Raw genomic sequence first — 27,949 nt, forward strand, 5'->3', positions numbered from 1 at the left:
ACGTTTATAAGTAGTTCCTAGGTGCAGGACCCCGGGAAGACTTGACCTAGGCCCTATCTTCCCCTGTGGGTGGGGAGCTATCAGTCTGGTAGGGTAGGAGATGGGAGGGCCGTGTAAACAGTGATCACACAGCCATTGGAACTTTGGTGGAGCAACACGCTGCACGCCGTGAGCTTAGGAGAAGATATTTAACTCGGCCTGGACTAGGGCATGGATCGGGCGTGACTCTTCTATGCAATCCTCCCCAAACCAATCGCTCCACCCAGCACTGAGCAGGGTTCAGAATATGCGCTTTCCGGCAACAGCCCTTCTGAAACTCAACTCCTGAGCGGGACCCTTATCAGATCCCGCCCTATCGTTGACTAGGGCCACGCCCCAACTCTTAGCCCCGCCCCCATTTCATTCAACCCAGTCCTCAAGCCCCACAGCCCAGGACACCAACCTCACTCCAGTCTTACGCTCCCATTGGTCAAATAGTGTTACTTCCCCGCCCTCCTTCAGTATCATTGGCTCTCTAGATGTCAATCTTCATAGCGCCCCAAACAGTTGCCAGGGCCGAGATTTGAGGGGTAGATAATAATGGACATAGCAGGACGTCCCGTTATTGGGCAGAAAGCTCGGCTCTGGGCGGGGCTTAGTGCCTAACGCTTGGCGGCCTCTGCCTAGAGCTCCTCAGGGCCGCAGCCTTCCCTCAGAGACACACCCCCTCATACTCGCTATTGGCCCCTCCACGTGTTGATCAACTGGATTCCTCATTTCAATAGGCAAAAACACTCGTCCTTCACCGCTCCCCTTATTTCAATTCGCTTCTCTCCTCAGAGGCGGCAACCTTCTGACCGTCGCCAGGGCCCTCCTCACGGAATGGCCACGGATTGGTCAGACAACCCGTCACTCCTGGATAGTGGGCGGAGCCAGAATATCTGGGGGCGGCGAATTGGCTGACTGGGCTTCAGGGGCGGGGCAGCGGCTCCTGTCAGCGGGTGAAATGGCAGCGGCGGAGCCGGCGGCGGCCGCGGTCCCGGGGGGCGGCTGAGGGGGCCGGGCCGGGGCTGCGGGGCGAGCGGCGCGGCGGGGATCCGGCGGCGCGGCCCGGGACGGCGAGGCTCGGCACGGCGATGGCGGCGCGCTCGGCGCAGGTAGGGCGGCGCGGGCCGGGCCTCCCGGGCGCCTGCTCAGGCCGGCGGCTCTGAGCTGCGGCCCGCGGGGGTCGGGCAGGACCGGGACTCGGACTGCCTTGCCCGGGAACCCGAGCTGGGTACCTTGGCACTCCCAGCCCCCGCCCCTCGGGCCCCAGCCCCCGCCCACCCTCGTTTCCGATCCCTCCGGATCCCTCCCGGATCCCTCCCGGGGAGACCCTGCAGGGCTCCCCCTCCCCCACCTGTCCCCTTCTCGTGGGGTCTCCGCGGGCCGAGGACCCCCACCCACCCTTTCCACTGGCCCTCAAGACCCCTCCCCAGGGGACCCTTCGGGGCGTCCCCATCCCCCACTCCACAGACCCGCCCCCCTCCACCGCCCCCGCAAGCCCAGGACCCCCACCCTCTCTCTCCCCCATCCCTCGGGACCCCTCCCATCTGCACAACCCCTGCCTCGATGTCCCCCAGCCCATCCACTTGGCATCCTATTTTCCGCCCCTGGCTTGCCCCCTCCTCTCCCCAAGGAGACCAGCCTCAGGGCCCTATCCCTCTCCCTGACCCTACAGAACCCTTTCTTTGACTGAATTAAGATTCCTACCCCTACCCACAGGCTTCAGGTCAACCAGCTGGTCCACGTTCCCCCAAAGTCCTGTATGCCCAAGGGCACTCCTAAAAATCACTCCTTAGGGTCCTCCCAGCACACTCTGATAGCTGCACACACTACCACTGATCTTGACCCATCCATATCCCAGCCTCCTGAAAAATCCACCCTCTCCTCATGCTCAGAACCTCCCAATAGAGATCCTGAACCAGTCCCCCTACCTACCCATAGACACACCCTCTCTACCCATCTTTCTGAGATCCTCTGACACAGAGGGTCACTTGGATTTCCCCAACATGCATAGAAAATCAGGAGCTCCAACACAGACCCAGGCATTTTGGGTCACACCTTTCGTATCCCACCAGTCCAGACCCTCCTAGAACCCCCAACAGCTCCTCCAGCTCAGGCAGACTCAGAAGGCTATGAGATGATGTCTTGCCCCTCCGCCTCAGCTTCCCTGAACCTGCACCCATGCTGGAGCCCCAGAGGGTATCAGGACCCCTGAGTCTCCTGGGACGCTTGAGAGCACCTACCTCAGTCCTCTTCCTCCTATCCCATCTCATATTTTCCCTTTCCAAAGAGAAGGAGGCTCACTCTCTCCTACAACAAAGTGCCCCAAAGGAACCACTGCCCACCCCCAGTAGGGAGGGAAGGGGTTCCAGCTGCTTCTGGCCCTGATCCTGAAGTCTGACCAGACTGGTAGGACCAGCATCCTGACCCCATTGGGCCTGCTGACTTCAGTTGGCAGAGCCAGCACAGCCATGCCGGCCACTCATCAGGGCTAGCCTGATGACCCTCAAGAGTTCTTTCACCCACCACCAATATGTTTGACCAACACTAACAGAATAGCTTCCTGCTATCCTGGCATTTGGGATCTGCTGGGGCTGGGTCGGGACCTGCCAGAAGCAGAAAGCTCTTTGTGAAGGAATATTTTCAGAAGGGAAAAATGTGCTGAAGAGGCTGGGGTGGAGCATGAGGGAGGGCTCCACGCGGGTCTCCACTGCCGATGGAGAGCTCCCTGTGTTCCTGCCTCTTTCCAGGTTGTACTGGCTCCTCCTGGCTGCCTGCTGCCCCACAGCTCTTGCCCTGGGGTCCCACCTGTGGGTTCCCCAGGGCTTCTGCGGTTGACTGCGGGTGGTTTGGAAGGAATCACAGGTGGTTTGGCCCTGGCACAAGGGATGAGGCAAGACAGAGGAGATCACAGAACTGGCAAGATACTGTAGTTTAGGACTGCAGGGTATTAGGAGGAATCCAGATCAATCCAGCCCCAGCACAGCCTGGTCACCAAGTGTTTGGGATCCTTTTGACAACGTAAGCATGCCCAGCCTCCTTGTGGATATTCATGAGCAGATTCAGGACAGCCTTAGGAAAAAGCTCATCTTGGCTCAGAGACTCAACTTCCCCATCTGGAAAATGGGGAGTTAAGCTCTTAGAGTAGTATTTTGTACTTCAGTGGAACCAGAAAGGTTAGGGTGTAGTGCTTTATAGGAGATAGTAGGATCTATGAGGGTAGTCACCCACCTGTGAGTGTTAGCACAGGCCTCCCTGGTCCCTGGCCTAACTGGACAATGGCCATCTCTCTAGGGCTAAGCTATATTTTAGGGTGTTTCTTGAATAGGGGCTGGAAGAATGAGAATGAGAGACAGTCAGCTCTGGGACTTGTGACTATGCAGAGAGCCTCAGGGATGAGGACTGAGGGTTGTGGGGTGGAGATGGGGGCTGCTGGCTGGCCATCCTGATGTCCCATATAGCCCTTGACCTTGGGTAGGAAGAGGTTTGTCCTCTCCACTTGCTGAAGGCAGGAGTGGATGAAAAGACTCTTGAAGGTCACATGGCACCTGGGAAACAAACTCCAAAGCCTCCCCAGGGTGGGACTTTGTGCAAATGCAGTAGGGTAGGAAGGCTTCTTAGGATAGACCAAGAAAACATGACAAAGCTCCCAGAGAGGGCCTGTGAGTGGTGTCAAATCAGCTTTACCCTAGCCTGAGGATATGGATCTGTGTCTTTGTCTGTGCTTAGATTGGACAAGGAAGGATGAGGAAGACAAGGAGGAACATATGTTTCAATTTCCTCTTGTAGAATGTAGATGCCAGTACTTACGGATGAATTGAATCAGGTGCTGGGGTACAAAGGAATGTAAGATGTGGCCCCTGGCCTACATCTGAAGCTGTTCATGAGAGCTGAAACCAGAAATGCACATTGATCAAGCCTGTGCCATGTGCTCGGCCCTGTGCCAAGCATCATTTACATATTATCTCATTTAATCCTCCAAACAACCAGGAGGAGCCAGGATTCCAGCAGGTGCCCTTGCCATCATGTCCAGCTGCTGTGGTAGGAAAGCATGAGACAGAATTATGTGCAGAATGCTGCTGCAAGAGCCCAGAAAAAGGGCCTGGCACATCCCTGGAGCACGGGAAGGCGCGGCAAGGGTGACGTATGGATGCAGTCACCAGGCAGGCGTGGCAGGGAAGGGTGTTCCAAGCAACGGAAGTGCTTGGACAGAGGCCCAGGAGGCAGGAGCTAGCGTGGTTCATTCAGAGATGTGTGACTTCCTCCATGCCGTGTTGGATGGGCTTCATCAACTAGGCCTTGGTGTCACAAATGCCATCCACACGATGGGCACACACTGTGGGGCACTCCCTGGCGAAAGAACTCAGAGAAGGCAGCAGACCCCACTCCCCTGGGGGAAATCTATAGCATGCATCTCTGGAAGTCAAACACAGGCCGCAGAAAGAGGGAGATCAGTCAGAACCAATGAGCTCCCCAGGTTAGGGAAGGTACCCATCCCTTGGAGGGGGATTTGGAAGGCACGTTGGCACAATTCACTTGCTCTTTAGCTCCATTTCTCAGCCTACCATGGTGTGCTTGTGAGATCATTTTACTGAGCTCTGTCTCCAACGACTCCCAGGAGGGCTGGGTGCCTGTCTGCTTTTTCACAGTTGAGCCCCAAGCAAGTACGAGGCACATACGGGGTGCTTAGCAGAGACTTGTTTGGTTTCAGGAATTAACGGGCTTCCCTACTTAACTGCTTCTGAAAGAGAAAAGAAGTGGGATCTGTCTGCCTCAAAGGGTTCCTAAAAACAAGGGAGCCCACCTCACCCCTTCCTTCTGGTCCACCCAGTGAGCATCTGCAGGTGGCACCAGAAACAACCACATAAAACACCACCTTGACCTCAAAGAGCCAAGAACCTTTGCAAGATGCCACTTCTCTTATTCACCTGCCTCTGGAAGACCTGATGAGAGCTTTAATTTTCTTCCTTTGTCATTCCTGGGGATAAAAGATATAAAGAAATGAGATACTTACCTGAAATGAACCTGTTATGGTAACAGAAAATAAACTGGTAAGGATCAGGATAGTCAACTTATTATTATTATTATTTTAGGTCAGAAAGAATTCCACAGGTCATAGTGGTCCACCCCTTAGGTTTTAACCTGAAGGTCTGTGCTGCTGCTGCTGCTGCTGCTGCTGCTGTTATTGCCAATAATAAATGATTGCAGTTTTGCTGTATTTAATCTTTAAACAGGGTCACCATACAAGATGCAGGCCTGCTAAGCAGGAGAAGTTTATTTATTCATTCTGCAAATATTGGATGCCCGATGATACACTAGACTCTGGGGATCCCAAAATGGGATAAACGTCTCCAGTCCCTCATGGAACTTTCAGTCCGGCAAGGAACAAAAATTGTGTGCCACACCCTGTCCTAAACACAAGACAGGTTATTCTACCAGCAAAATTTGTGAGACAGGTACCAGCATTAGCCATATTTGAAGATTTTAAAAACTGAGGCCAAAGACATGGTACCTAAGATCACAGAGGGGTTAGAGAAAGGATCTGAATTCAGGCTGCTGGCTCTGAAGGCCTCATGTGAAGCCAAGAGGTCTGCGATAATTCTCTACACTCCAAGGGCAAGGATGTATAAATACCCAGAGCAGCATGGAGCAGCAGCGGAACGGTGGTGAGAAGAGGGTAGGCAGCAACCTCTGAGTTCCAGCTGCCATCCTATCCCCAGGGTCACTCACCTTTCGGCAGTTTACCCCTGGCCAAGGAAGAGGACCCAGAACTAGCCCAGGCCATTTCCCCAGGAATTGGAGTCAGCCAGGATGTGGTGGTCAGCTTGCTGGTCAGACTGGGCACACTGGGGTCACATGGCATCTTTCAAGGCTTCAGATCCAGAGTTGAGTCTGTGTGCCCAGTAATCATTGTAGAAGAAGGACCAGAAATGAGAGGGAGGGAAGGAAGGGAGCCAAAACTGAAAGGGAATTTGAGGTCTTTATTCCTGCCTCTGAAAATGCCAAGTGCTTTGTGAAAGATGGCTCACACACGCTCGTTTGCTCTCTGTTGAAAAATAATGACTGTGATTTACTAAGTACCCATTGCACTCAGTGTTTTACGTGTATAATTTCTAAAATAAAAATGTGGAGAGAGTGGCAACATGGTGGGTGGGTTTAGGACAAAGACTCTGGAGTAAGAAATCCAATTTTAAATCTTCCTTCCCCTGCGGCCTAGTAAAGGCAGCAGCGAGTGGCCCTCTGTTCGGTAAGGCACTTCTCATGCATTATAGCTGTTGTTTACTATTTACGCTGGTACGAATTTTTTTATTATTATTATTTTTTAGGATTGGGTGTGACTCAGTGGCAGTGTACCTGCCTAGCATGTGTAAGGTCCTGGGTCTGATCCTCAGCACCAAAAAAAAAGAAAAAAAAATATGTATATATATATATATATATATATATAGAGAGAGAGAGAGAGAGAGAGAGAGAGTTTAAAATGGAGTTTATTTTGAATACAGTTTTAAATTTACAGAAAAACTGAGATAATAGTAGAGTACCCATATATCCCATACCATTTCCCATTATTGATGTCATATATTAATGAACCAGCTGATACATAATTATTCATCAAAGTCTATATAGATTTCCTCAATTTCCCCTAATGTCCTTTTTCTATCCCCAGGATCCCAGAGGATATTTAGTAATCACGTCTCCTTAGGCTTCTCTGGGCTGACAGTTTCTTGGGTTTTCTTTGTTTTTGATGACCTTGACAGTTTGGAAGAGGCCTGGTTGGTATTTTGTACAGTGTCCCCTATCTGGATCTTCCTGCTGTTTTTCTCATGGCTAGAGTTGGGTGATGGGTTTGGGGGAGGAAGAGCACCAAGGTGAATGTCCTTCCCATACATCCTATCAAGGGCACATGATATCCTCATGACTGATCACTGCTGATGTTGACCTTGGTCACCTATCTGAACAGCACAGAAATTTTGGTCTTCATTTATTCCACAGATGTTTACTGAACACCCACTGAATGCTAAATAGCGTGTTAGGGGCTTGAAGTAGAAAACTAAGATAGGTCTTTGTCCTCAAAACTTTTATGACCCCATATGACAGGAAGGCAAGTACTGAAGTCATTGCCACTGAACACGTGTTGGGCTGGGTGGGGGTGAGGTAGATGTTTACAGGGAGAGAGAGAAGTGAGCCAGGACCCTGGAGGGAGGAGGGTCCTTGATCCAGGTCTTGGGAAATGCCTTTCCAGTCCAAGGGAGCAGAGTGCAAAAACAGGTGGGAGGAAGCCATAGTGCCCAGAGGGTGGAGCGTGGTGGGGCAGGGCTACAGGAGAAGGCGGCTGGGAAGCTCCCATACCCACAAACAGACATCTGGGTTCCACCTTGCCATCAGGGAGCCACTCAAGGTTTGGGTCCAGCACTGTTTTTTTAACATGGCCCTGGTGGCCCTTGTGGATGCAAAGCCCAATGAGGACAGAGCCCAAGGAGGAGGGCCCAGGCAGGAGTTGGCAGGGATGGACAGAGGTGGCCAGTGAGATCCAGTGTTGAGTGTGACTACTTTGCAACATGACAGGGAAGGAGGGGAACACTCAGGCCCGGCCTGGCCCCAGCGGGTAGGTGGGTAGAGGGAGGCACTGCTGCCCAGGTGGAAGGAGAGGCCAGCTTTCCTTCCCTCAGGAATGTTGAGTTCAAAGAGCATGTCCGTGTGAGGGCCAGAGGTTCTTTCTAAAATGCAAACCCAGCAGGTTCCTGCCCCAACCCATAGGTCAGACAGGAGAAGGAAGGCTCTTGCCCCTGCAGAATTTTCCAGCCTCTTCTGGAGTCATTCCACTTTGCTTTCACCCTGTGGGCCTCTGCCAGCCCACCTCATCCTTTATCTTTTTAATTGACGTATAATTCACATAACATAAAATCCAGATCTTCAAAGTGTGTAACTTGTACATCTTCAGCACATGCACAGTGTTGTATAACCATCATTGTTATCTAATCCTAGAACATTTTCATCATCCCAAAGGGAGGCCTCATTCCCATTAAGTGGTCTTTTCCCTTTCCCTTCTCCCAGCCCCTGGCAAGCACCAATTGACTTCCTGTCTCTATGGATTTGTCTATTCTGGATATTTCACTTAAGTGGAAAAATACATTTGTGACCTTTTGTGCCTGGCTTCTTTCACTAAGTGTAATACCTTTAAGGTCCACCCATGTTGTAGCCTGTGTCAGTGCTCCATTCCTTTTTGTGGCTGAATAATATTCCATTGTGTGGATGGATAACATTTTGTTGATACATTCATCCATTGATGGACATTTGGATTGTGTATACTTTTTGGCTGTTGTGAATAGTGCTGCTGTGAACATTCACATACAAGCATATGTATGGACAGATTTTTCCATTGTCTTGGATAGACCTCTGGCGGGGAATTGCTGGATCATACGGGAACTCTGTGTTTAAGTGTCTGAGGAACTGCCTGCTATCTTCCATCTTACCACATCTCAAACATTTATCTCAATCTGTGATACAAAGTTTGGGTGATTATTTCTTGATCTTTTCCCTCTGACATTCTAGAAGGGCAGGGGTGATTCTTGCTCTGGGGGAAAAAACACAGAAACATGTAAGAGGGGGTCTGATGGAACTTTTAGAAGGTGGATTGGCAATTTTTGCCCGTGCTTAGCGGAAAAGAAAAGCCAGAAATAAGGGGTTCACAATCACGGACATATATTTAGTCATTTAAGCTCCAAGAGTGAGATACCCAAAAGCATGAGGGGACAGGGCCAAGGTAGGAACTCTGGAAGAAGAGGCGCCACTTGGGAACCCAAGAAACCCTGGCCAGAGAGGTGGGAAGAAAAGCAGGAGCCCTGTCTCTTTAACCAGGTGGGAGATCAACTTCAGGAAGGAGGAAGTGGGACTGGCAGCATCCAAATGCCCTGGACAGGTAAAGGGAAGTTGAAGGTACCTCCCATCTGAACTTATCTGCTCGCCACCTCTTCTCAGCACCATCCCTTCCTGCCCCTCCATCCTGGTTGAGCTTCAGAAGCTGTGGACTGCCCTCTGGAGGTGTGGCAGGTGGTAGCACTGTCAGGGACAGGGTCTGGAGACCCACTGCCCACTCTGCAAGTGAGAGCCACCTTTCAGGCAACTGAAGTAACAGAGGTGAAGCCTAGCTGGGGGTTAAGGGCATGGGGACTACAGAACCCCACACTCAGGTGGGCAAGTAGGTCTTAGGGTTTGGGGCCTTGTCCAGCAAGAGGGAATGGCTTCAGGTCCCGTGGAGATGGGCCTCATGCACCCTGCTCTACTCCATGCCCCCTGCCTACAACAGTGCCAGGCCCTCAGCCTCCAGTTAGTGCCAGAAACAAGGGCTTGCGCCCCAGGGCCAGGACAGCAGCAAGCCAGCCCCAAGCCATACCTACTCAACTCCCAGGTGGGGTGGCAAAGTCTGGAAGGTGCAGGAAGTGTGTGTGTAATGTGGGTGGATGTGGGAGGATGTGAGCATGCTGTGCAAGCCTATGTAAGAATGTGAGTATGTGAGAGTGTGTGGGAGTGTGCATAGTGTGAATGTGAAGGAGCATGTGTACCTGAGAGGGTGCGTACACCTGTGTGTGCGGGGAGGTGAACAGTATGTGTGGAAAGGTGGGGGGGCAAGTGTGAATGAGCATGTGTGTGTGTGTGGGTGTGTGCATGAGCATGTGTGTGTGCCCAGGTGTGTATGCCTGAGTATATGTATCTGTGTGTGTGTGAGTAGGTGTGTCTCCGAGTCTGTGTGTGTGAGAGGGAGAGAGAGTTCGTGGGTGTGAATGAGTATGGATGAGTGAGCGTGGGTGGTGTGAGAGGACATGCTTGTGTCAGCGTATGTGTGTCTGTGTGCACGCACGGGCTTCAGGAGGATGGTGTCTGGGGCTGGGCCACGTTTAAAGAGTGAGGATGAGTCAAGCAAAAGTTCCGGAGAGATCAGAAGGTTCTTGCGTCCCAGACTGTAAATTTCATCCCTGTGTTTTAGTACGTTTTATTTCCTGTATGAAACACATTAATATGTGATAAACAGCTGAATTCTGCTAGTAGGTGACCCCTGGGCTTTGGAGTTTTTTGTCAGAAACCCAGAGCTAAACCATTTTCTCTGCCTTGGGGGAGGGAAGGTGGGACCAACCCACTCTGAGTCTGGGTCCCTCCTGTTCCACAGAGAGAGGGTGGTCCCAGACCACCACTGCTGTAGCTCTCACTGCGCCCCAAGTCCAGCCATGGTGCTGGGCCCCAGTCCTCACCTCCACCACCTCGTCCCACTCCCCCAGCTCTGGTGCTGCCTTCCCAGTCTTCCTGCCCGGAAGAGCCTGCTGCTCAGCACTCCTTGTCCACAGCCTTGCCCGTGTGAGCCCCAGTTGCCACAGACTTTGACTCCGCAGGAGGCCCCAGAGCAGCACCCTCTGCCCCCTCAGGAATGATTAACTCCTGGTTAGGTGGTCCACTGTGGCTCGGCCTTTGAGGCAAGTGGACCCTGGCCAGCCAGGAGATGGAAGGGTTCCCATCACTTAAAATCCAGAGCTCTTGGTACCAACAGACCAGGGGACCCTCAGGGACAGGAGTTAGAACAAGTAGCCCTGGGAAGCCACAGTCCTGAGGAGGGAGGATTGTGGAAAAAGGAATGGTGCAGCCCCACCCCACGACAGGGCAGCCTGGCAGGAGATGGAAGCAAGTGCTCGGCCAGGGGCACGTCCAGCCGGACCACGGCCCTCAGGTATTGGTCAGGCTGAGTCTGGGCCGTGGGGAGGTGCCCAGGGACCTGAGGATGGCCAGCAGGTGTAAAGCGGTCTTCTCTCATCCTCTTAGTGCCCCACTGCCGCCTAGCTGTCAGATCCTGCTCAGTGACATCCCCGGGCAGAAAACTCCAGGTCAGAGCACACAGGAAGGTGTGCAGGCATGAAGCTGCCATGCAGGACAAAATCTCTGCTCCTGCCTCCACCACCCTGGCACCCTTATCTTCTCAGAGCCTGGGTACTGGTCTGGGCCCACCAGAAAGAAACATGGCTGGACAGAAGGAACACCATCCCCAGCCTCTGCCTCCCACCAGGGCCATTTCTGACCCTGGGAACTTTCTACCCGGAAAGACCAACTTCACCAGCAGCCCCCACACAGTCCATGGCAGAACCCAGGAGCCCTGGCCCCAGGTTGGGTGGTGCTGACTGAAATTTATGGGGTGAACACTAAGTGTCAGGCACTGTTCTAACACTAATGTGCCGTAACAGACACCCTCTGAGGAAGGTCTTGTAGGATCTCTGGCTTTGCAGACCAGAGAAGAGTGACTGATCAAATGTCACACAGCTGGTAGAGGGGGAACCAGGCTTCAGACACAGGTCCATTTGAATCCAGAGCCTTTATTTTTGACACAGTGCTAATTTGCCTCCCACCAGGTTGACAAAAGGTAAAAAGCTAGTGTGCTTGAAGTCCCCAGAAGGACTAAGCAGACCACCCCAGGAAGATGGCAGGCCAAGATCAGGATACCTATCAGAGCTGTAGTTCTGGCTGTGTGCTGCCAGGACAGATTCCCAGCACTTTGACACGTCACTGGCTCCCTTGCCCAAAGGGAGTCAACCCTTCCGGCCATCAGCAGCACCAGACAATTAACTGTGGAGAATAAATGTTCTGGCTGTGCCAGCAGCCCACTTTGGTTGATGAAAAGGGGAAGGTCAGATGCTGATACAGGGTTCCCAGGGCAGGCACAGCAGGGGACAGAGACTACACTGTCAAGGACTGCCAAAGCAGGAACTTCTGTACCCCAAGCTCCCTGCAGGGTCCTTGGGACCTCAAATGATAGGAAACCTCTGCCCCAGGCCCTGCCACAGACTCAGGGTATCAAGTTGAGGCTCAACCTTCATGCCTAGGGTCAGCAGGACAGCTCTGGTCTGTCAGGGATCCTTGTAGCCAAGGTCTGAAATAGAAAGAGCCAACATGGCGGTCAGCTGGGCTGGGGTCCCTAGGGGTCAGGGGTGCACCGAATGGCAGGCCAGAAGTAGGAAGGCAGGGATGAGGAAGTATCCTGAAGGTGAGCACACAGGCTCACCTGGCCCAGGGCCAGCATGCAGGGTGGACACCCTACCTATGCCAACCATGTGCATCTTCGGCCCCCAGGCAGAGCTGTGACGTGGCCCCATTCTCGACTGCTGAGCCTACCCAACATGGCGAGCCCCACTCTGAGCCCTGACTCCTCGTCCCAGGAGGCCCTGTCAGCCCCCACTTGCTCTCCCACCTCTGACTCCGAGAACCTCAGCCCTGATGAGCTGGAGCTGCTGGCCAAGCTTGAAGAACAGAACCGGTGAGTGGAGCCTAGAGGAGGGTGGGGCCCCGGGGTAGAGCATGGGCACCTAGCAGAGGTTGCCAGGACCCCTTCACACTCAGATCTGGGCCCATGCTGTGTGAGGTAATAGCTACAACCAGACACTTGACAAAGTGTGTCTGCTTTCATCCTCCCAACCCCAGCTGAACAGATGGATCCCCTATTCAAGGAGGAGACCAAGGTTTCAAGAGATCAAATGAGTCTGGCTGTCATTAACCAAGCCATTTTTTGAAAGAAGAGATTAAAGCTCTGTGCACCCCCTCCTCTGTCCTTCCCCTGTCTTAGGATGTAGGGCTTTTCAGGGGTGGTGTGTGTGTGTGTGTGTGTGTGATGCCGGGAATGGAACCCAGGGCTTCACACATGCTGGGCAAGCGCTGTGTCACTGAGTTACAGCTCCTGCCCAGAATGTCAGCTTTATCATTGCTCGGGTGCAGTAATCAGGAGCCCTTGGCCACTGAAAGGGTACTTTGTAACTCACAGTTCCCAAGAGGAGGGAACCAGACCATGCAGAGCCACACAGGAAAGCACCAGGGCCTACCAGGAGGCAGAGGGAGCTGGGGTGGCAGAGAATGTGGGCATGAGCCTCTGTGGTGGTCTCCACGGGAAGGAAAGTCGCGCAGGGGAAGCAGGCTCTGAGTCTCTGGTTTACATCATTTCAGCAGGGGCAGAGGCACAGGGGCTGTGAACCTGGCGTGGAGGTGATGTGGGCAGGTGAACAGTAACAGAGAGTGAGCCTGGTGGAGGAAGTGGTTGGGTGTGGGCTCTGGGTTGGTTGGTTTGCATATGAAAGCCACAGAGTTGGTTTGCCAGCTGCTGGGTCATTTTCTATCTTCAGGAACTGTCTGTCCCTGGGAAGGACCATCCCTCTCTCCTTCCAGGGTACACAAGGCCCAGCTGTCAAAGTATCAGAAACATGGAGTTACTATAGCTCCTCAATAGCTGGGTATCCTCAGCCAGGGCTCACTCTCTACACCCCACCTGTGAATGTAGATCATCCCCAAACCTGCTCCACAGGGTTGGTCTGAGAATTAATGATACAGTTGCGCATGCTGCTCAGCCCAAGGCATGGCACAGAATGGGAATACACAAATGGAAGTCTCTCTGGGGTTAGTGCCTGAAGACCATGGCTCAGAGAGGTTAGGTCACTGGCCAAGGTTGCTCAGCAAGAACTAGGTCCCTGGTGTCCTCTGAGACCTTCCCCCACTAGGAGGGGGTGGGCTCCCAAGAGGCCCCTGTCTCCAGGGAGTCATTGGTGCCACCTCACCACTGGCCCTTCCTGCCCAGGCTCCTGGAAGCCGACTCCAAGTCCATGCGCTCCATGAATGGCTCGCGGCGGAACAGCGGCTCCTCACTGGTGTCCAGCTCCTCAGCCTCCTCCAACCTGAGCCACCTAGAGGAGGACACGTGGATCCTGTGGGGCCGTATTGCCAATGAGTGGGAAGAGTGGCGGCGCCGGAAGGAGAAACTGCTCAAGGTGGTGGGGCGGGGGTGGCTGGGCTCCTGGGCACACTGAGGGAGGGCAGTGTGGTCACTCAGCTATGAGGTAGTGCCAGGGGGCCCAACCTGGGCAAAGGGGCAGAAGTAGAGACGCATAGACAGGGTGTGAGGACAGGAGGGAATGAGGACAGGGAGGCCCCAGCACTTCAGGTGCTGCTTATTGCTGTTCTCGGTGTGCACGACTGGGAGAGGGCTGCCCATTCAGTGCAGCAGACCGTCAGCGCCAGTGGCCTAGGCAACCTCTGTGCCATGCATGGAGGTGTGGGCAAGCCACAGCCGAGGGGCTGGACCAGGACTGAGTCCAGCCCAGCCTCCCCTTCCCGGCCCTTCTCGGTGGCAGGAGCTGATCCGCAAGGGCATCCCACACCACTTCCGAGCCATCGTGTGGCAGCTCCTATGCAGTGCCACAGACATGCCAGTCAAGAACCAGTACTCAGAGCTGCTCAAGATGTCCTCACCGTGTGAGAAACTGATCCGCAGGGACATTGCACGCACCTACCCAGAGCATGAGTTCTTCAAGGGCCAAGACAGCCTCGGCCAGGAGGTCCTCTTCAACGTCATGAAGGTGAGGCCCAGCAGCCCCAGCCACCTGAGGAGCAGTCCCCCGTGGACGCGCTTTGCAGACCAGAGGTGCCCTGCACTCACACCACGTCGTTCCCTTCCAGGCTTACTCCCTGGTGGACCGAGAGGTGGGCTACTGCCAGGGCAGTGCCTTCATTGTAGGCCTGCTCCTCATGCAGGTAGGTAGCTGGGACCAGGCCCTCCCCGGGCTCTGCTTCCAGGAGGTGGACACAAGCAGGGTTTTCCCTCTATCCAGTGACCTCCTAGGGCCAGAGCCTTCCTCTCCCGTCACCAAGACTCCTGTGGGTGGACACAGAGCTTACAGTTGCTTGCCCTGGCTGTGTTCTGACACCGTAAAGTCCAGGATAGAGACAGGGGCCTGAGGAGCAGCTTCCAGGTTTGGGCTGCAAGGGACCTCAGGCCAGGGACTTAGATCAGCCAGTGTGGTGTTGATGGGGCCCAGGGATTTTCTCCAGAGAAACCAGAGGCCTAGGGCAGGAGGGCGGCTCAGCCCAGTGAGTGAGACCGGGGGCTCTGGCAGCAGCCAGACTTGGGTCAGCTCCACTGTTTCTGGAAGGTCACCCTGCTGAGGCTTGAGACTGCAGCCCCAAGTTTTCCCTCAGTAAAACAGCAATGACCCTGTTTACCAGTGGCCTGTGTGGAGGGTCCGTAGCAGGGTGTCAGTGTCTGACAAATGTAAGTGGAACAGAAACAGGCCCCGGGCACACCAGGGCTCTGCCAAGAGCCACAGCATGCCCCTGCTGCCACCCTGCCCACCTTCAGAGCCCCCCGCCCAAACCCCCAGATGCCCGAGGAGGAGGCCTTCTGCGTGTTCGTGCGGCTGATGCAGGAATACCGGCTGCGGGAGCTCTTCAAGCCCAGCATGGCCGAGCTGGGGCTGTGCATCTACCAGTTTGAATACATGCTGCAGGTGAGGAGGACAGGGAGCAGCCAGGGACCCTCCTAGGCTCTCCCAGGAGTCACTTGGACTGAAAATTCTAAGCCTGAGAAAGCATGCCCTGACGTCCCAGGATGGGGCTCCTGTCCCCATGGGCTCCAGAGACACTGCCCTGAAAGCTGCTTGGAAGGACAAGAAGCGACCCTCCACTCACACCAGGGGCTCCCAGAGGTGCCATGGCACAGGGGGACACCAGCTTCAACCGACACACCCAGGGGCCCATGCTGATTGTTCTGGATGTGGCGGAGGGAGGGAAAGTGTCGTCTGCTGCCGCTGCTGATTACCAGGAGCTGCAGACATCTCTGTTTATAAATAGCAGTCCCCGAAGGGCCCGCTCCTGGCTGGCAGACAGAGCTGCCGAGTTCACGCATGCAAGTGCTCACTCTCTCTCTCACACACGTACCCCCACACTTACACACACCTGCCTGCTCTGGAAGCCATGGCAGGGGGACCGTGCAATAGGTGAGCAGAGCAACCTGGAGAACCAGGGATCTGGTGGAGTCCCAGGTAGGGGGCCCAGGCTCACTGAGAAGCAGCCCAGCCCCGACTGGGTAACTGAGACTTCCCACAGCCAAGCAGACGCATAAACCCTGGGCACAGAGAGCCCTGCTCCGGCCTCAACTTCCTCAGCAGTCTGCCACTTGCCACAGTCTGAAATTGAGGTCAAGCAAACAGGCATTCCCTGAGCACTCTGCGCACAGAGCTTCACGCTGGGGGCCATGGGTCAGTGACCAGCGAGTCACCTACCACAATGTGATCTGTGACAACTCTGACCAGGGGCCAGGGGCTCCACTTCTTGTTTTCTGAATCACCTTGGGAAGTGGCCTAACCCCTGAGCCCCAGAAGCTTCTTCTGTGTTGGTCAAGAGGACCCAGGAGCTGCTGCAGGTTGAGCAGTCAGGTCCAATGTGCCATAACTTTTGCAGTTCTGGCCACCACTGCCTGTGACCCCACCTCATGCTACTCAAAGCTCTGGGGTGGTTTGGCCACTCCCAAAAACAGTGGCCAGGGAGCACTGAGGAAGGGAGCCACAGGCTGCCTAGGCTGCTCAGGGAAGTTTCTGGGAAGCCAGGGCACAGAAGCCCAGTGGCACGGGGTGGGAGGGACCAGGTGGGTGTGGACAGCATCCATTCACCATGCCCTTCGGGCCTCCCCACACTGTGTAGGAGCAGCTCCCGGACCTGAACACCCACTTCCGCTCACAGAGTTTCCACACATCCATGTACGCCTCATCCTGGTTCCTCACGCTCTTCCTCACCACCTTCCCCCTGCCTGTCGCCACCCGTGTCTTCGACATCTTCATGTACGAGGTGAGGACCTGCGGGTTACTCTACCCACACCACTCTGGGTGAAGCAAGTCATGCCCCTCCCTGGAAACAAACCCCAACCAGGCCACAGACCGGGCAGAGGAAGGGCCAGAGCCGGGGGAGGGGACTGAGCTCCCTGTGGGCCAGGACAGGAGGCTCACAGCCACAGCGGCCACATTGCAGGGCCTGGAGATCGTGTTCCGGGTGGGCCTGGCCCTGCTGCAGGTGAACCAGACGGAGCTGATGCAGCTGGACATGGAGGGCATGTCCCAGGTAGGCCAGGAGGGTAGGGAGGGCAGGATGGGTCAGACATGGGAGGGCCAGACACCATCCAGTACCAGCAGCCTGGCAGCAGGGAGAGAGGAAGGTTCAGGCCCAGGCTGAGCACTGGGAGGTCCCACCCTCTTCCACCTGATACTCCAGGTCCCCAGCCCCTTGGCCAGCTGAGGACACAGGAAGGGGCAAGCTATCTAGAGCAACCTTCTGCCCTGCCCTGCCCTGCCCCAGCCTACCCTGATGGCCCTGCCTGCTAGAGAAGAGGCTGACCTGCCACGCATGGCCATTTCCCCATCATGCAGGCCCCAGCCCCCTCCCAGCATCCTCCAGCTGGTGCTTCAGGGAAGAATGCACAAAGGCCATGGTTGTGTCCAGGAACACGAGCGTCCATTGTCCACAACTGCCAGAGGGGGCCAGCTGGCTGGGGAGCAGGAGCTGTGTCCACTGAGGCTTACCTTAACCCTTTGCAGAGGCTCCAGGGGCCCCAGCATGCCTCCCCGCTCCTTCACTAATGTCCCTGTGTTCAGACTGCCCCCGCCCCCAGCCTTCACCCTTAGGCACTTCCCAAGGCGAATGTTCTCTGGAAACCGAAGTCCTGGCTGCAGGCGGTTGGGGAAGGCCAGCCCTCCCTTCTTAGCCTCTGGTTTGCTCCATAAACACTGATTGAGCAGCTACAACAGGACAGGGCCTGTGCTGAGGACACGGTGATGCCTCAGGCAGCAGGACGCAACGGGCTCAGAGGCAGGGCCCGTGTGGCGGTGACCGCCTGTGTCCCCACAGTACTTCCAGAGGGTGATCCCCCACCAGTTTGACAGCTGCCCAGACAAGCTGGTTCTCAAGGCCTACCAGGTCAAGTACAACCCCAAGAAGATGAAGAGGTCGGTGCAGGACTTTGGGGTGCTGGAGGGGAAGGGAAAGTCCCCAAGGCGTGGGGCAGTGATCACACGGGCCTCGCCCTCTGCAGGCTGGAGAAGGAGTATGCAGCCATGAAGAGCAAGGAGATGGAGGAGCAGATCGAGATCAAAGTGAGGCCCGGGCCCAGGGGGAGGGGCAGGGACCGGTGTCCTTGGGGGCTCCCCTCCTACCTCCAGAGCTGGCCGCTAGAGGGCGGCCCTGCCCAGTGCACAGAGGATCAGGCCGTCTGATGATCCTCCCTCTGCCCACCTGCCCCTTCCTTCACCTGCCAGGCCGGCGTGGGAGCGCCTGCCCCAGCCGGCACGTTCTCATCACTGGTGACACAAGAGTAAACAAGACAGTCAAGGTCCGTGCCATCGTGGGGCCCGTGTGTCGTGGGGAGACCATCAATAAATCACTAAAATAGTGTGAACTCTACAGAGTGCTCTGGATGCAAATGTGCAGGGGAGGAGGGGCAAGGGGGTCCTGGGGAGCCATCGGGAGTCCAGTGCAAAAGGCCTGAGGCAGAATCCCACCTGGTGGGCAGGGGGAACATCCTGAGGGTGCAGTGGGGAGCCCCTGAGGGCTGGGGACAGTGGAAAGAACCAAGGCAGGCAGGGACCAGGTGCCAGGCTGTGTAGGCCAGAGCATGTGTGCCCACACAGGTACCTGGTGCCCCTAGTGTCCAGCCCACCAACCCCACCAGGGTCAGGGGACTCCGTGAGCATGCAAAACCTCTGAGCCCAGGCTGCCCCATCTTGCCTGGCTTCTGCTTCATCCTTCCACCAATGATTTTAGTTATTCACTCAACAAGAATTTATTGAGTGCCTGCTGTGTGCCAGAGTCACAACCAAGAATGAAGACCCTCTGACCCAATGCTGGGAACAGACAGGGACACAAATCCCCACATGGACCGGCTCTGCCTTCTTCAGGGGCAGAGCTATGCAGTGATTGAGATGGGAGTCCCGCAGACCCAGGTTCAGATCCCTGCTCACCAGGGACCACCTCTGTGACACCAGCAGCTGAATTCATCTCTCTGAATTTCAGTGGCCCTGTCTGCAAGATAGAGGCAGGGGCAGACCTAGATCAGAATTCAGGTCACCTCCCACCCATCCCTGAGAAGCGGTGAAGGCATTGTTGTCCTGGCCTGTTCATGTAGTTTCCAGAAATATTTCAGTATTCTGGGGTTTGAGCATCCCCCTTTTTTGGTTATGGAAGCTTGACTGATACACCAGTCCAAACATGTGTTTTGGTCTTGATCACGTACAGAAAAGGGCCTGTTCCCATCAGGTGACTGAGGGCCCAGCAGTGAGCAAGAACACAGCAGACCCTGGGAGCCATTTGCCAGGCTGGAAAAATCCCCTGAGAGGCCTTCTCATGGGACCCTGCCCTCCTTTCTTTTGCCTTTAGCCTGTTTAAAATGTCTCAGGGATTTGTTTAAATCTGGTAAGGCATGATAAGAGACACAGAGACAACTGCTTTTAAAAGAAGCAGTTCCAAAAGAGGAGAGGGCAGGCCATGCCAGGTTGGGCACATAAGGACAAGCACCAGGGTCAGTCAGGAAGGAGAGAGAGTGAGGGGGGACGGCATGGCTCAGAGTGTTTGATGTGGTTTCTGCAGGAGGACACGGGAGGGTAGGCAAGTGTGAGCAGCCTCTGGTTTGGGCAGGATAGGAATGATTTCTGCAGTTCTGGCCTGCAGGCATGATCCCTCTTGTTCCTGTTCTGGCCCTGGGGTAATTTAGGGTGGGGAAAATAATGACTTGGTGTGTATGTGTCAGATAGAGGAGGTGGTTTCAGGTTTGGACTCCAGACTGGGTGGTTGTATGTGGAAGGTGTAGTCTATCTAGGAATTAAGGAGTCCTGGAAGGGCTGGTGTCTGGAATTAGTAAGGTTTCAGATGTCAAAGCATCATGAGATCCAGAAAATATGTAAACCCTTGATTAGGAGATAGCCTCACTCATTCTTCCTCTCATTTTTCCTTTGGGGAAGCAGAAGAGAGGAGCTATCAGTCAAGCCTGCCCCTGGTCCCAACCATGTCTCTGCTTGGTGCAGTGACAGGCAGAGGCCAGAGAGAGCAGAGCAAGCCGGGCCCAGGTCCTGACCTGTGCCTGAGACAGTCCGGGCCTGGCTGTCCTGGTAGGCTCCAGCTAGGCCCTGCCCTGCCCTGACTCAGTTTCCCCACCGTGACATAAGTTAATAACCGTCAAGTCCATGATTGCTGATTGCAGTTGCTTCCTAGAAATGTTCTGGGTGTTTCCATCATCATTTCTCCCCAGAAACAACCCAGAAAATGTTCTGTGTGGCCCGTAGCAAGGCAGGACCCTCACTCATCTGCAGATCCAAATTATTTCTTCACCAGGACTCAGGGAAGACTAGATAAAACGTGTATGTCGATGTCACCTGCTTCCCAGAGGGTCATGGGGGGACCTAAAACTACAAATGTCTATCCAGGATCCAACAGCATAGAATGGAAAGCAAAAGCAAGGACGATGACTCCAAAGATCCTGGAAATGTAACCATGGAGCTGAAGGAAGCCTGCGTGTTCAGCACGCAGGATCCAAATTGTGAGAGGAGCTTGTCCCAGAGAATTTGGCCCAGGGGCTAAAGCAGAGAGGGTTGGGACCTGTCTGATAGGTAGGAGCTTCGCCTAAAAGCTCTAAGCCTTTGCCCTTGACAGACCCAAGCATGGACTGGGAACAGACTTCTGAAGAGGGTGTGGGTGCTGACCACCCCACAGACACACAGTTACTGAAGTGCGCAGGTTGTTTGTACTGAAGGCTTGTTTAAAAAAAAAAAAATTCCCCCAGTGTTGGGGTTCCAATGCAGGCCTCACGCATGGTAGGCAAGCACCCTACCACTGGGCCACAACCCCAGCCCCTAAAAGATTTCTTAAATGGACCATTCTAAATAAGAATGGGCCCTGTTTTCTGAAACTGCTGACCCAGAACATAAGATGCTGGCTCTGTCCTGCTGGGGGTGGCCTGGCCCTCCACGGTAGCTGAATGGGCTATGTGTGTAGGGAATGGGGGGCAGGTTCTGATGTGCTTTCCCTCCCCTTCCATAGAGACTTCGGACAGAGAACCGGCTCCTGAAACAGCGAATTGAGACCCTGGAGAAGGTGAGAGACGCGGAATCCATCTGGGACTGTAAATCCTCCGGCCTTTCACAGGGTCCAGCAGCCTTTAGGCCCAAGTCCAGGTCCTGCTCCAAGGAGTGTGGCTTAAAACTCCCTAACCTTGAGCTGCGCTATCACTGGGGCCTCTGGGGACACTTCATCGTGGGTCCTGATTTGTGATGAACCCTGGGTCGGGGCTGAGTCACAATCAGTGAACTATAAACACGGCAACCCCAGGCTGCTTGGGTTGGGAAGGAGGCAGAACTACGGGACTGATGAAGAAGCCCCATCACCGGGCCACGAGACACCCCACCCTATAATTTGGAAGTCTCGTTCTTCCAAGAAAGGAAGTAAAAGAGAAGGAACGGAGGAGGGGGCATCTTGCCACTTGTGGTGGAAAGCCGTGGCCTGGCCCCTGGCCCCTGACATGTTAAAGATGGGGGTGGAAGAGGCAGCTTCCCAAGCCTCAGCCCCAGGGCCCCCACTTCCTGCTCCTCCCTTGTCCTCACTTGACCCTCCACTGACCACAGGGAGTGAGTTGGTGGCGGACAGGACTGTATTGCTCTTGCCCCAAAGCCTGGAGTCTTGCTCTCCCTCAAAATGAAAATTCATCCCCCACCCCAGCCCCCTCTGGAGGACCCCTCATTCAGTGAGGCCAACCTGCCAGCCACTGAGTTTTCCTGGTTGGCCTCAGCTCTGTAGCACCCAAAGCCGAGGCTAGCCCGGGCCTTCCCACTCACACAAACCCTCTCCAGGATGGAGCTGGCTCTGGCTTTGGTCTTCCTCCAGTCCTCTCCTGCTGGTTCTCTGGTCTTCACTCCTCTCTCCCCTGCTTCTAGAGATAGTCCACAGCATTAGTGACAAGTGGTTCTTGTCTGTCTCTCCCCTCTCCTGTCCCTGTGCCTTCTGCTCTGCCTCCTCCCCCTGTCGCTCGGAACCCCCTTCGCCCGCCCGCCGGGTAGGAGAGCGCTGCTCTGGCTGATAGGTTAATCCAGGTACTGTAGCCTTTTGTCTCCCTCTCCAATTTCCTTCCTCGTCCCTTCCCTGGTCCTTGCACATGACAGTCAATAACCACCTCTTCCCTGGCTGCTGCCATTCTGGGGACAAGGGGGCAGGCCTGGCACAGTGCATGGGGGCAGCTGGGGCTCACTTCCAGGAAGACAGGCTTTCCTGGGTGGGGGCATGTGAAGTGAGAGAAACATGGGTGCGGGGGATCTGTGGGAATGTTTGGGCATGGACTTACACACACAGGGACGGAAGTTTCCCTCCCCAAGGGACATGGTAGGGACCCAGGAGTGCTCAGGACCCTAAGAGCATATCAGCTTCAGGCCCTGGTGTGTCACCGCTGAGCTTACACACACCCTCTGGACTCTCACGCTGCTCCTCTCTGCTCCTTCCTGCCAAGCCCACCACCTTCTCTCATTTGCCTGCTTCTACTGCCACTTCAGCTTGAATGGCTTTATCTGGAAACTTCCGCACAGCCTGGAATAGGGGCTCCAAATTCATTGGGGGAAATATGAGATGGGGAGAATGGGGGTCTTAGCCCCAGCAGGTGGAGGCCCCCAAGCCTTGATCCTGGCCTGTCCCACATCCCAGCCCAGTGAAGGCTCTGGAGAGCTGAATTCTGAGCCACTGGGACTGACTGTTCCCAGAACACCCTCACCACCAGGGCATGAACCAGTAGAGGTGGCTCCTGCTGTGCCCTTGACCTTGGGTAAGGACCACTTTCTCTTCACCTGGGGCAGAGGCCAAGAACCAGAATTGGGAAAAAGAGGCTGTTCTGCCCCCACCTGGCAGAGCCTGAGGGGTGGACCTGTTCCTCCCAGGCTCCTCCAGGTGCCTCTACCCAGCCCCAGGCCACAGTGGGCACCCCATCCCAGGCTTGAGTGCGGGAGGCCTTGCCCTCTTGCTCCCCCACTCCTCTGACCTCTCTGGGCCTCTCTCTGTGGTCCGAGGCAGGGTCTGAGGTGGAAGCAGAGGGTCACTGTCCCCATCTTCACTGTGCTTAGGGGCAGGTGACACGGGCGCAGGAGGCCGAGGAGAACTACGTCATCAAGCGGGAGCTGGCGGTGGTGCGGCAGCAGTGCAGCTCTGCAGCAGAGGACCTGCAGAAGGCGCAGAGCACCATCAGGCAGCTACAGGAGCAGCAGGTAGCCGCAGGGGTGGGGCTTGGTGCCCGCCGGTCACACCCACACACACCTCTCTGCCCAGGACCTTCAGGACCCGAGTCCGCCCTAGCCTTCCTGTTTATAAGCGCTAGGGGACCCAGAAACCAGCAGATTCCTCCCCAGCCCTCTCTTGCAGGAGCCGCCCAGACTTGGGGGCATCCCTATTGCCATTTCCTGCCACCTAGTGCGGTGTCTGCCTTGAGACCAGGCTGTCAGCTTTGGGGAACCCCAGGACTGAGGCCTCTGAGAACCAGGCTGCCCCAGCCAGACCCTCTGAGCTCCCGCTTTGTAGGGGAGGAAGAGATGGGTGAGGCCCCAAGCCATGTCTTCAGGCCCAAAGAGAAGCAAGAGGAAGTGGCCAGATGAGGCACTTAGCAACCTGGCAGGGGCACCACTTGGAGCTTGGAGTCCATCTGGCTGAGGAAGGGACACTGGAACCCAAGGATCTCAAAGCCCCATGGTATCGAGGGATCCTGAGGCAACGTAAGCCTCCCTTCAGAGCATCTCCTCTGCGCAGCTTTCCTAGGAAAGTGATTGACAGGTTTGCTGCTCCAGTGACAGGATTCCTAGGCATAGGGCATGAGAGGTTCAGGCCAGGATGCAGCTGGGGATCCACACAGCCCTCTGCCTCCCTCAGGAGAACCCGCGCCTCACTGAAGACTTTGTGGCCCACCTGGAGACAGAGCTGGAGCAGTCACGGCTGCGGGAGACAGAGACACTGGGGGCCCTGCGGGAGATGCAGGACAAGGTTCTAGACATGGAGAAGGTGCGACGGGGCGGGCAAACAAACAGGTGATGTTGGGGGTACCCTGGGGAAGGGGTTGAGGGACCTGAGTAAGCTTTGGGGGGGTGCATGAGAAGACCCTCGCCAAGGAGAGGGGCAGCCTGGGTGTCCCCCAGCCCCACCCCTCAGTCTTTGTTGGGGAGGCAGCTTCTGCCTCTTTTGAACCCAGGGTGCCACCTAGCCCACTCAACACCTGCCCCTTCACCATGGTCTCCACACAAAGGTCTGGAGACATGATCCGGGGGGGCACACCAGCCCTCCCTCTCCTATCTGCAGCCCTATCTGAAGGGGGCACCAGGCCTCCTCCACCTCCCCAACTGCTTTCTGAAGTGGCTCAAGTCTCCCCGGAGCTGCCAGAGGAAGGGAAGAGGCCTGGGACCCACTCAAATGGTGCAGGAGCTGTGCCCAGCCCCTGCAGCCTGTACTGTTGAGCCCCCCCCTCCACGTTTCTGCCACAGCTGTGTGAGGGGCCATCAGCCTCTCAGCCCCCATCTCCAGCCCAGAGCTGGGCTTCGATACCTCACTCCACATGGGAGGGAAACACACATCCGGTAGATCCCGCTGCCCTGCCTCCCACCCAGACATAAACAAGGGTTAGTGAGGACCTGGTCCAGGATTTTGGCCCAAGAGGCTGGGGCACAAATCCCCATTACTGACCCCTGGGGATGCTAGAACAGAATGTAGGCTGGCCCTCCGCCTGTTATTCCCAGGGAGAGGGTAGGTCTGCCTGGCCTGGCCTGAGGGAGCACAGGGTGCTGCCACCCAATCTTCTCAGCCCCTACCACAGCACACGCCAGGTCCAGCCATAGGCCCTGAGGTGGGCTCCCTGAGCCACCTGTTGTGTTTAGTAATAACATTATGGAGACTCCACAGTTTATGGGGGTTGCCAGAAGACAGACCTGAGAGAGAGCAGGTGCTGTTATGGCATCCATTTAGGGACGAAGATCCCCGGCCAGGGATAGATAGAAAGCTCTGCTCCCCTCCACCTGATTCCTACTCCTGGGTATCCTCTGGTCCAGGGCGCCACCCTTCCCCAGCTGAGCTCTGGAGGAAAGGAGGCTGAGGATGTCAGCCCTATGGGCTCAGCTCCCTGGGGCTCTGACCGCCTCTCTCCCTGCAGAGGAACAGCTCCCTGCCTGATGAGAACAACGTGGCGCGGCTGCAGGAGGAGCTGAAGGCACTCAAGGTGCGGGAGGGCGAGGCCGTGGCCTCCGCACGAGAGTTGAAACTGCAGTTGCAGGAGCTCTCGGACACCTGGCAGGTGAGAGCCTGGTGAACGAGAAGCGGCCCAGGCGCCCCCTCTGCAGTCCCTGGGAGGAAGGCCAGCAACCCGGGCCTATAGGTTCCTCGGAGCAGAGACTGATCGCGGGCGTCTGGGACTCCCCCACAACCCCTACCCCGGCTCCAGGCCCATCTGTCCCGAGGCGGCCGCTGGAAGGAGTCCCCGCGGAAGCTAGTCTTGGGCGAGCTGCAGGACGAGCTGATGAGTGTGCGTCTGCGGGAGGCCCAGGCCCTGGCTGAGGGTCGTGAGCTGCGGCAGCGCGTGGTGGAACTTGAAACGCAGGTGGGCCGCGCCAGTGCTGGTCCCCAAAGCCCGCCCACCTGGGGGAGGTGCTTGGTGTTGGTGATCCGCCCATTGGCCAGGCTGTGATTCCCGTTGTCCCGCCTTCTTTTCCTCCCTTAGGACCACATCCACCGCAACTTGCTGAACCGCGTGGAGGCCGAGCGCGCGGCGCTGCAGGAGAAGCTGCAGTACCTGGCGGCGCAGAACAAGGGACTGCAGACGCAGCTCAGCGAAAGCCGCCGCAAGCAGGCCGAGGCTGAGTGCAAGGTGCCGCCCCTCGTCCGGCCCTCCCGACCCTGCCCCGGCCCTTGCCACCCGCTGACCGCTCCCTCTCCCACCCCCAGAGCAAGGAAGAGGTGATGGCCGTGCGTCTGCGGGAGGCGGATAGCATGGCTGCGGTGGCCGAGATGCGGCAGCGTATCGCCGAGCTGGAGATCCAGGTGAGCGGGGTCGGGGCGGACATGGGGTAGCAGGGTGGGGGTCTGGCTTGGGAGCCCGAACCTGCTCTGACCACAGGTGCTCTTGCCCTCCCCGCAGAGGGAGGAGGGCCGCATTCAGGGCCAACTAAACCACTCAGACTCGTCGCAGTACATCCGTGAGCTCAAGGACCAGATTGAGGAGCTGAAGGCGGAGGTGAGCGTTCGGGGAATACCGGTGACAGGCCAGACGTCGTTGCAGTAAGAAGGATGCTTCTAGGAGGGCGGGGGAGGAGGGTGCCTGGCGGCCCGACTCCAGCGTGGGTACAGCGGCCCACGCCTCCAGTGCGCCGGTCCCCGCCCCAGGTGCGGCTGCTGAAGGGCCCGCCACCCTTCGAGGATCCACTGGCTTTCGATGGACTGAGCCTGGCCCGGCACCTGGATGAGGACTCGCTGCCATCGTCCGATGAGGAGCTGCTCGGCGTGGGCGTGGGCGCTGCTCTACAGGACGCGCTCTACCCTCTGTCCCCGCGCGATGCGCGCTTCTTCCGCCGTCTGGAGCGACCCGCCAAGGACAGCGAGGGCAGCTCAGACAGTGACGCTGATGAGCTGGCTGCGCCCTATAGCCAGGGCCTGGACAACTAAGACCCGGTTCCATGCGCAGGAGCCGGGAAGCCACAGCCTCCGCGGAAGCTGGGGCAGTGGACCGCCTGCTGCTCCGCCCACGCACTTAACGAACTCCACGCCCCTGTGGCTCCGCCTTCTCCGAGGGCCAAGTCGGCGAGGCTGCACGCAGAGGGTAGGGCCCCGGCAGGCTCTCCCTCCCCAGCAGTGTTTACCCTTCTTGGTGGTACCCCTCGGGCCCTCCTGTGCTCCAAGGGTGGTGCCTGAGCCAGTTACCTGGAAGGTGTGCCCTCAACATTGAGGGCAGAGGGCAGCGATGAAGAGATGGCAGGACTGGATGAGCGGGCTTCCTTCTGGAACAAGGGCGGCCCTGCTGGGAAGGGCCCAGGAGCTAGAAGAGGCCTGAGGAAGAGGGGCAGCTCTGGGCTGGACATTAGCACCCCATAACGATGCCCTCAGGACACAGTGACCCTTGATCAGCCAGCTCCTGGCTGCGGGGGGAAAGAAGACCAGGCTGGGCTTTCCTGCCTGGTGCAGGCATTGTGGCCCCTGTAGCAGAAACCAAAGTCCCCTCTTATGTAAAAGACCACCTGGGGTGTGAGTGGCCAGCAGGGGTCAGCTCAGGCCTGGGCAGTATCTCCCTGCTTCTCTGGGGTCAGAGAAGCTATGAGGAAGCAAAGAGACCCCCTCCCCGCCTCGTCATCTGGGAGTTACTCGCATCACCTATCCTGGCCAGTGATGGAAGGGATCTCTTTCCTTGGGATTCCTCAGCCTCATCCACTTCTCGTCCTTGCTGTGGCCCTAGCCATCCTCAGGCCAGGGTCAGGCCCCAGGGGTGGAGTTTCCCAGCAGAGTTGCCTCCCTTGCCTCCTCTGGGTGGTCCCGTGGTCTCTGCTGAGCCCAAGCTGAGAACGGTGCCAAAGTCCAGTGATGCCCCTCCAGAACCTTTGCAGCTCTCACCCGGGGCCTCCTGGCTGTCAGGCTGACCCTCTCGGTGCTCCTGGAGCCTCGAGCAGAACACCATCACAAGCCATCCCTGGCACTTCCCGGGGTGGGGACCCCTGCTCAGTACCCTCTTCCTGGTCACCCACTCTTCAGTGTTACCAAGCCTGGGGACAGGGCAGGCACCTGCGGGGCTCTCCCATATGCCACCCACACTGCCCACCACCATTTTGCACACTGCCTGTTCACACTCCACATGTCGCCCAGGCGAGAAAGATGGAAAATAAAGTGTATTTACACAGTCATGGACAAGGGGCTCTGAGTGGGACAGGCCTGGAAGTGGAGAGAATCCCAGCAGCGAGAGGGGCCCAGCCCCTGGCCAGCAACAGAGCTGAGGGGCTGGGCCATCCTGCCCTCCAGAGCTTCCTGAAGTCTAACAAAGTTGCCAGGAGAGGAAAGGGTATTCTCTCTGGTCATCGGTTGGTGCCAGCAAGGCCATGGGACTGAA

The 27,949-nt window shown here is 56.4% G+C and overlaps 1 protein-coding gene across 3 annotated transcripts; it reads left to right on the forward strand.

Moving 5' to 3' along the window:
* The first annotated feature begins 1,079 nt into the window (after positions 1-1,079).
* On the forward strand, positions 1,080-27,756 carry Evi5l (ecotropic viral integration site 5 like). Of its 3 annotated transcripts, none has more exons than XM_047530866.1 (20): positions 1,080-1,136; positions 12,130-12,313; positions 13,619-13,808; positions 14,172-14,396; positions 14,497-14,571; positions 15,198-15,323; positions 16,516-16,659; positions 16,840-16,929; positions 17,713-17,810; positions 17,897-17,957; positions 20,893-20,946; positions 21,906-21,938; positions 22,953-23,093; positions 23,749-23,877; positions 25,016-25,156; positions 25,304-25,459; positions 25,580-25,726; positions 25,804-25,899; positions 25,997-26,092; positions 26,242-27,756. In XM_047530866.1, exons 2-20 carry the CDS (start codon positions 12,177-12,179, stop codon positions 26,518-26,520), a joined length of 2,418 nt encoding a protein of 805 aa, XP_047386822.1. In that variant the 5' UTR covers positions 1,080-1,136; positions 12,130-12,176; the 3' UTR covers positions 26,521-27,756. The 3 variants fall into 3 exon arrangements, with proteins under 3 accessions (XP_047386822.1, XP_047386824.1, XP_047386823.1); XM_047530867.1 differs by having other exon boundaries at positions 1,095-1,136; positions 12,134-12,313; XM_047530868.1 differs by lacking the exon at positions 21,906-21,938.
* The last annotated feature ends 193 nt before the right edge of the window (positions 27,757-27,949 follow it).

This window comes from Sciurus carolinensis, chromosome 17 (assembly GCF_902686445.1).
Source record: "Sciurus carolinensis chromosome 17, mSciCar1.2, whole genome shotgun sequence".
NCBI lineage: Eukaryota > Metazoa > Chordata > Mammalia > Rodentia > Sciuridae > Sciurus > Sciurus carolinensis.

Excerpts from the sequence above, each read along its gene's own strand:
- Evi5l (XM_047530866.1), top strand. The coding sequence starts at position 12,177 with ATGGCGAGCCCCACTCTGAGCCCTGACTCCTCGTCCCAGGAGGCCCTG. Across the intron at positions 21,939-22,952 it reads TGGCTGATAGGTTAATCCAG|GGGCAGGTGACACGGGCGCA; the intron begins GTACTGTAGCCT and ends CACTGTGCTTAG. Across the intron at positions 23,878-25,015 it reads AGGTTCTAGACATGGAGAAG|AGGAACAGCTCCCTGCCTGA; the intron begins GTGCGACGGGGC and ends CTCTCCCTGCAG.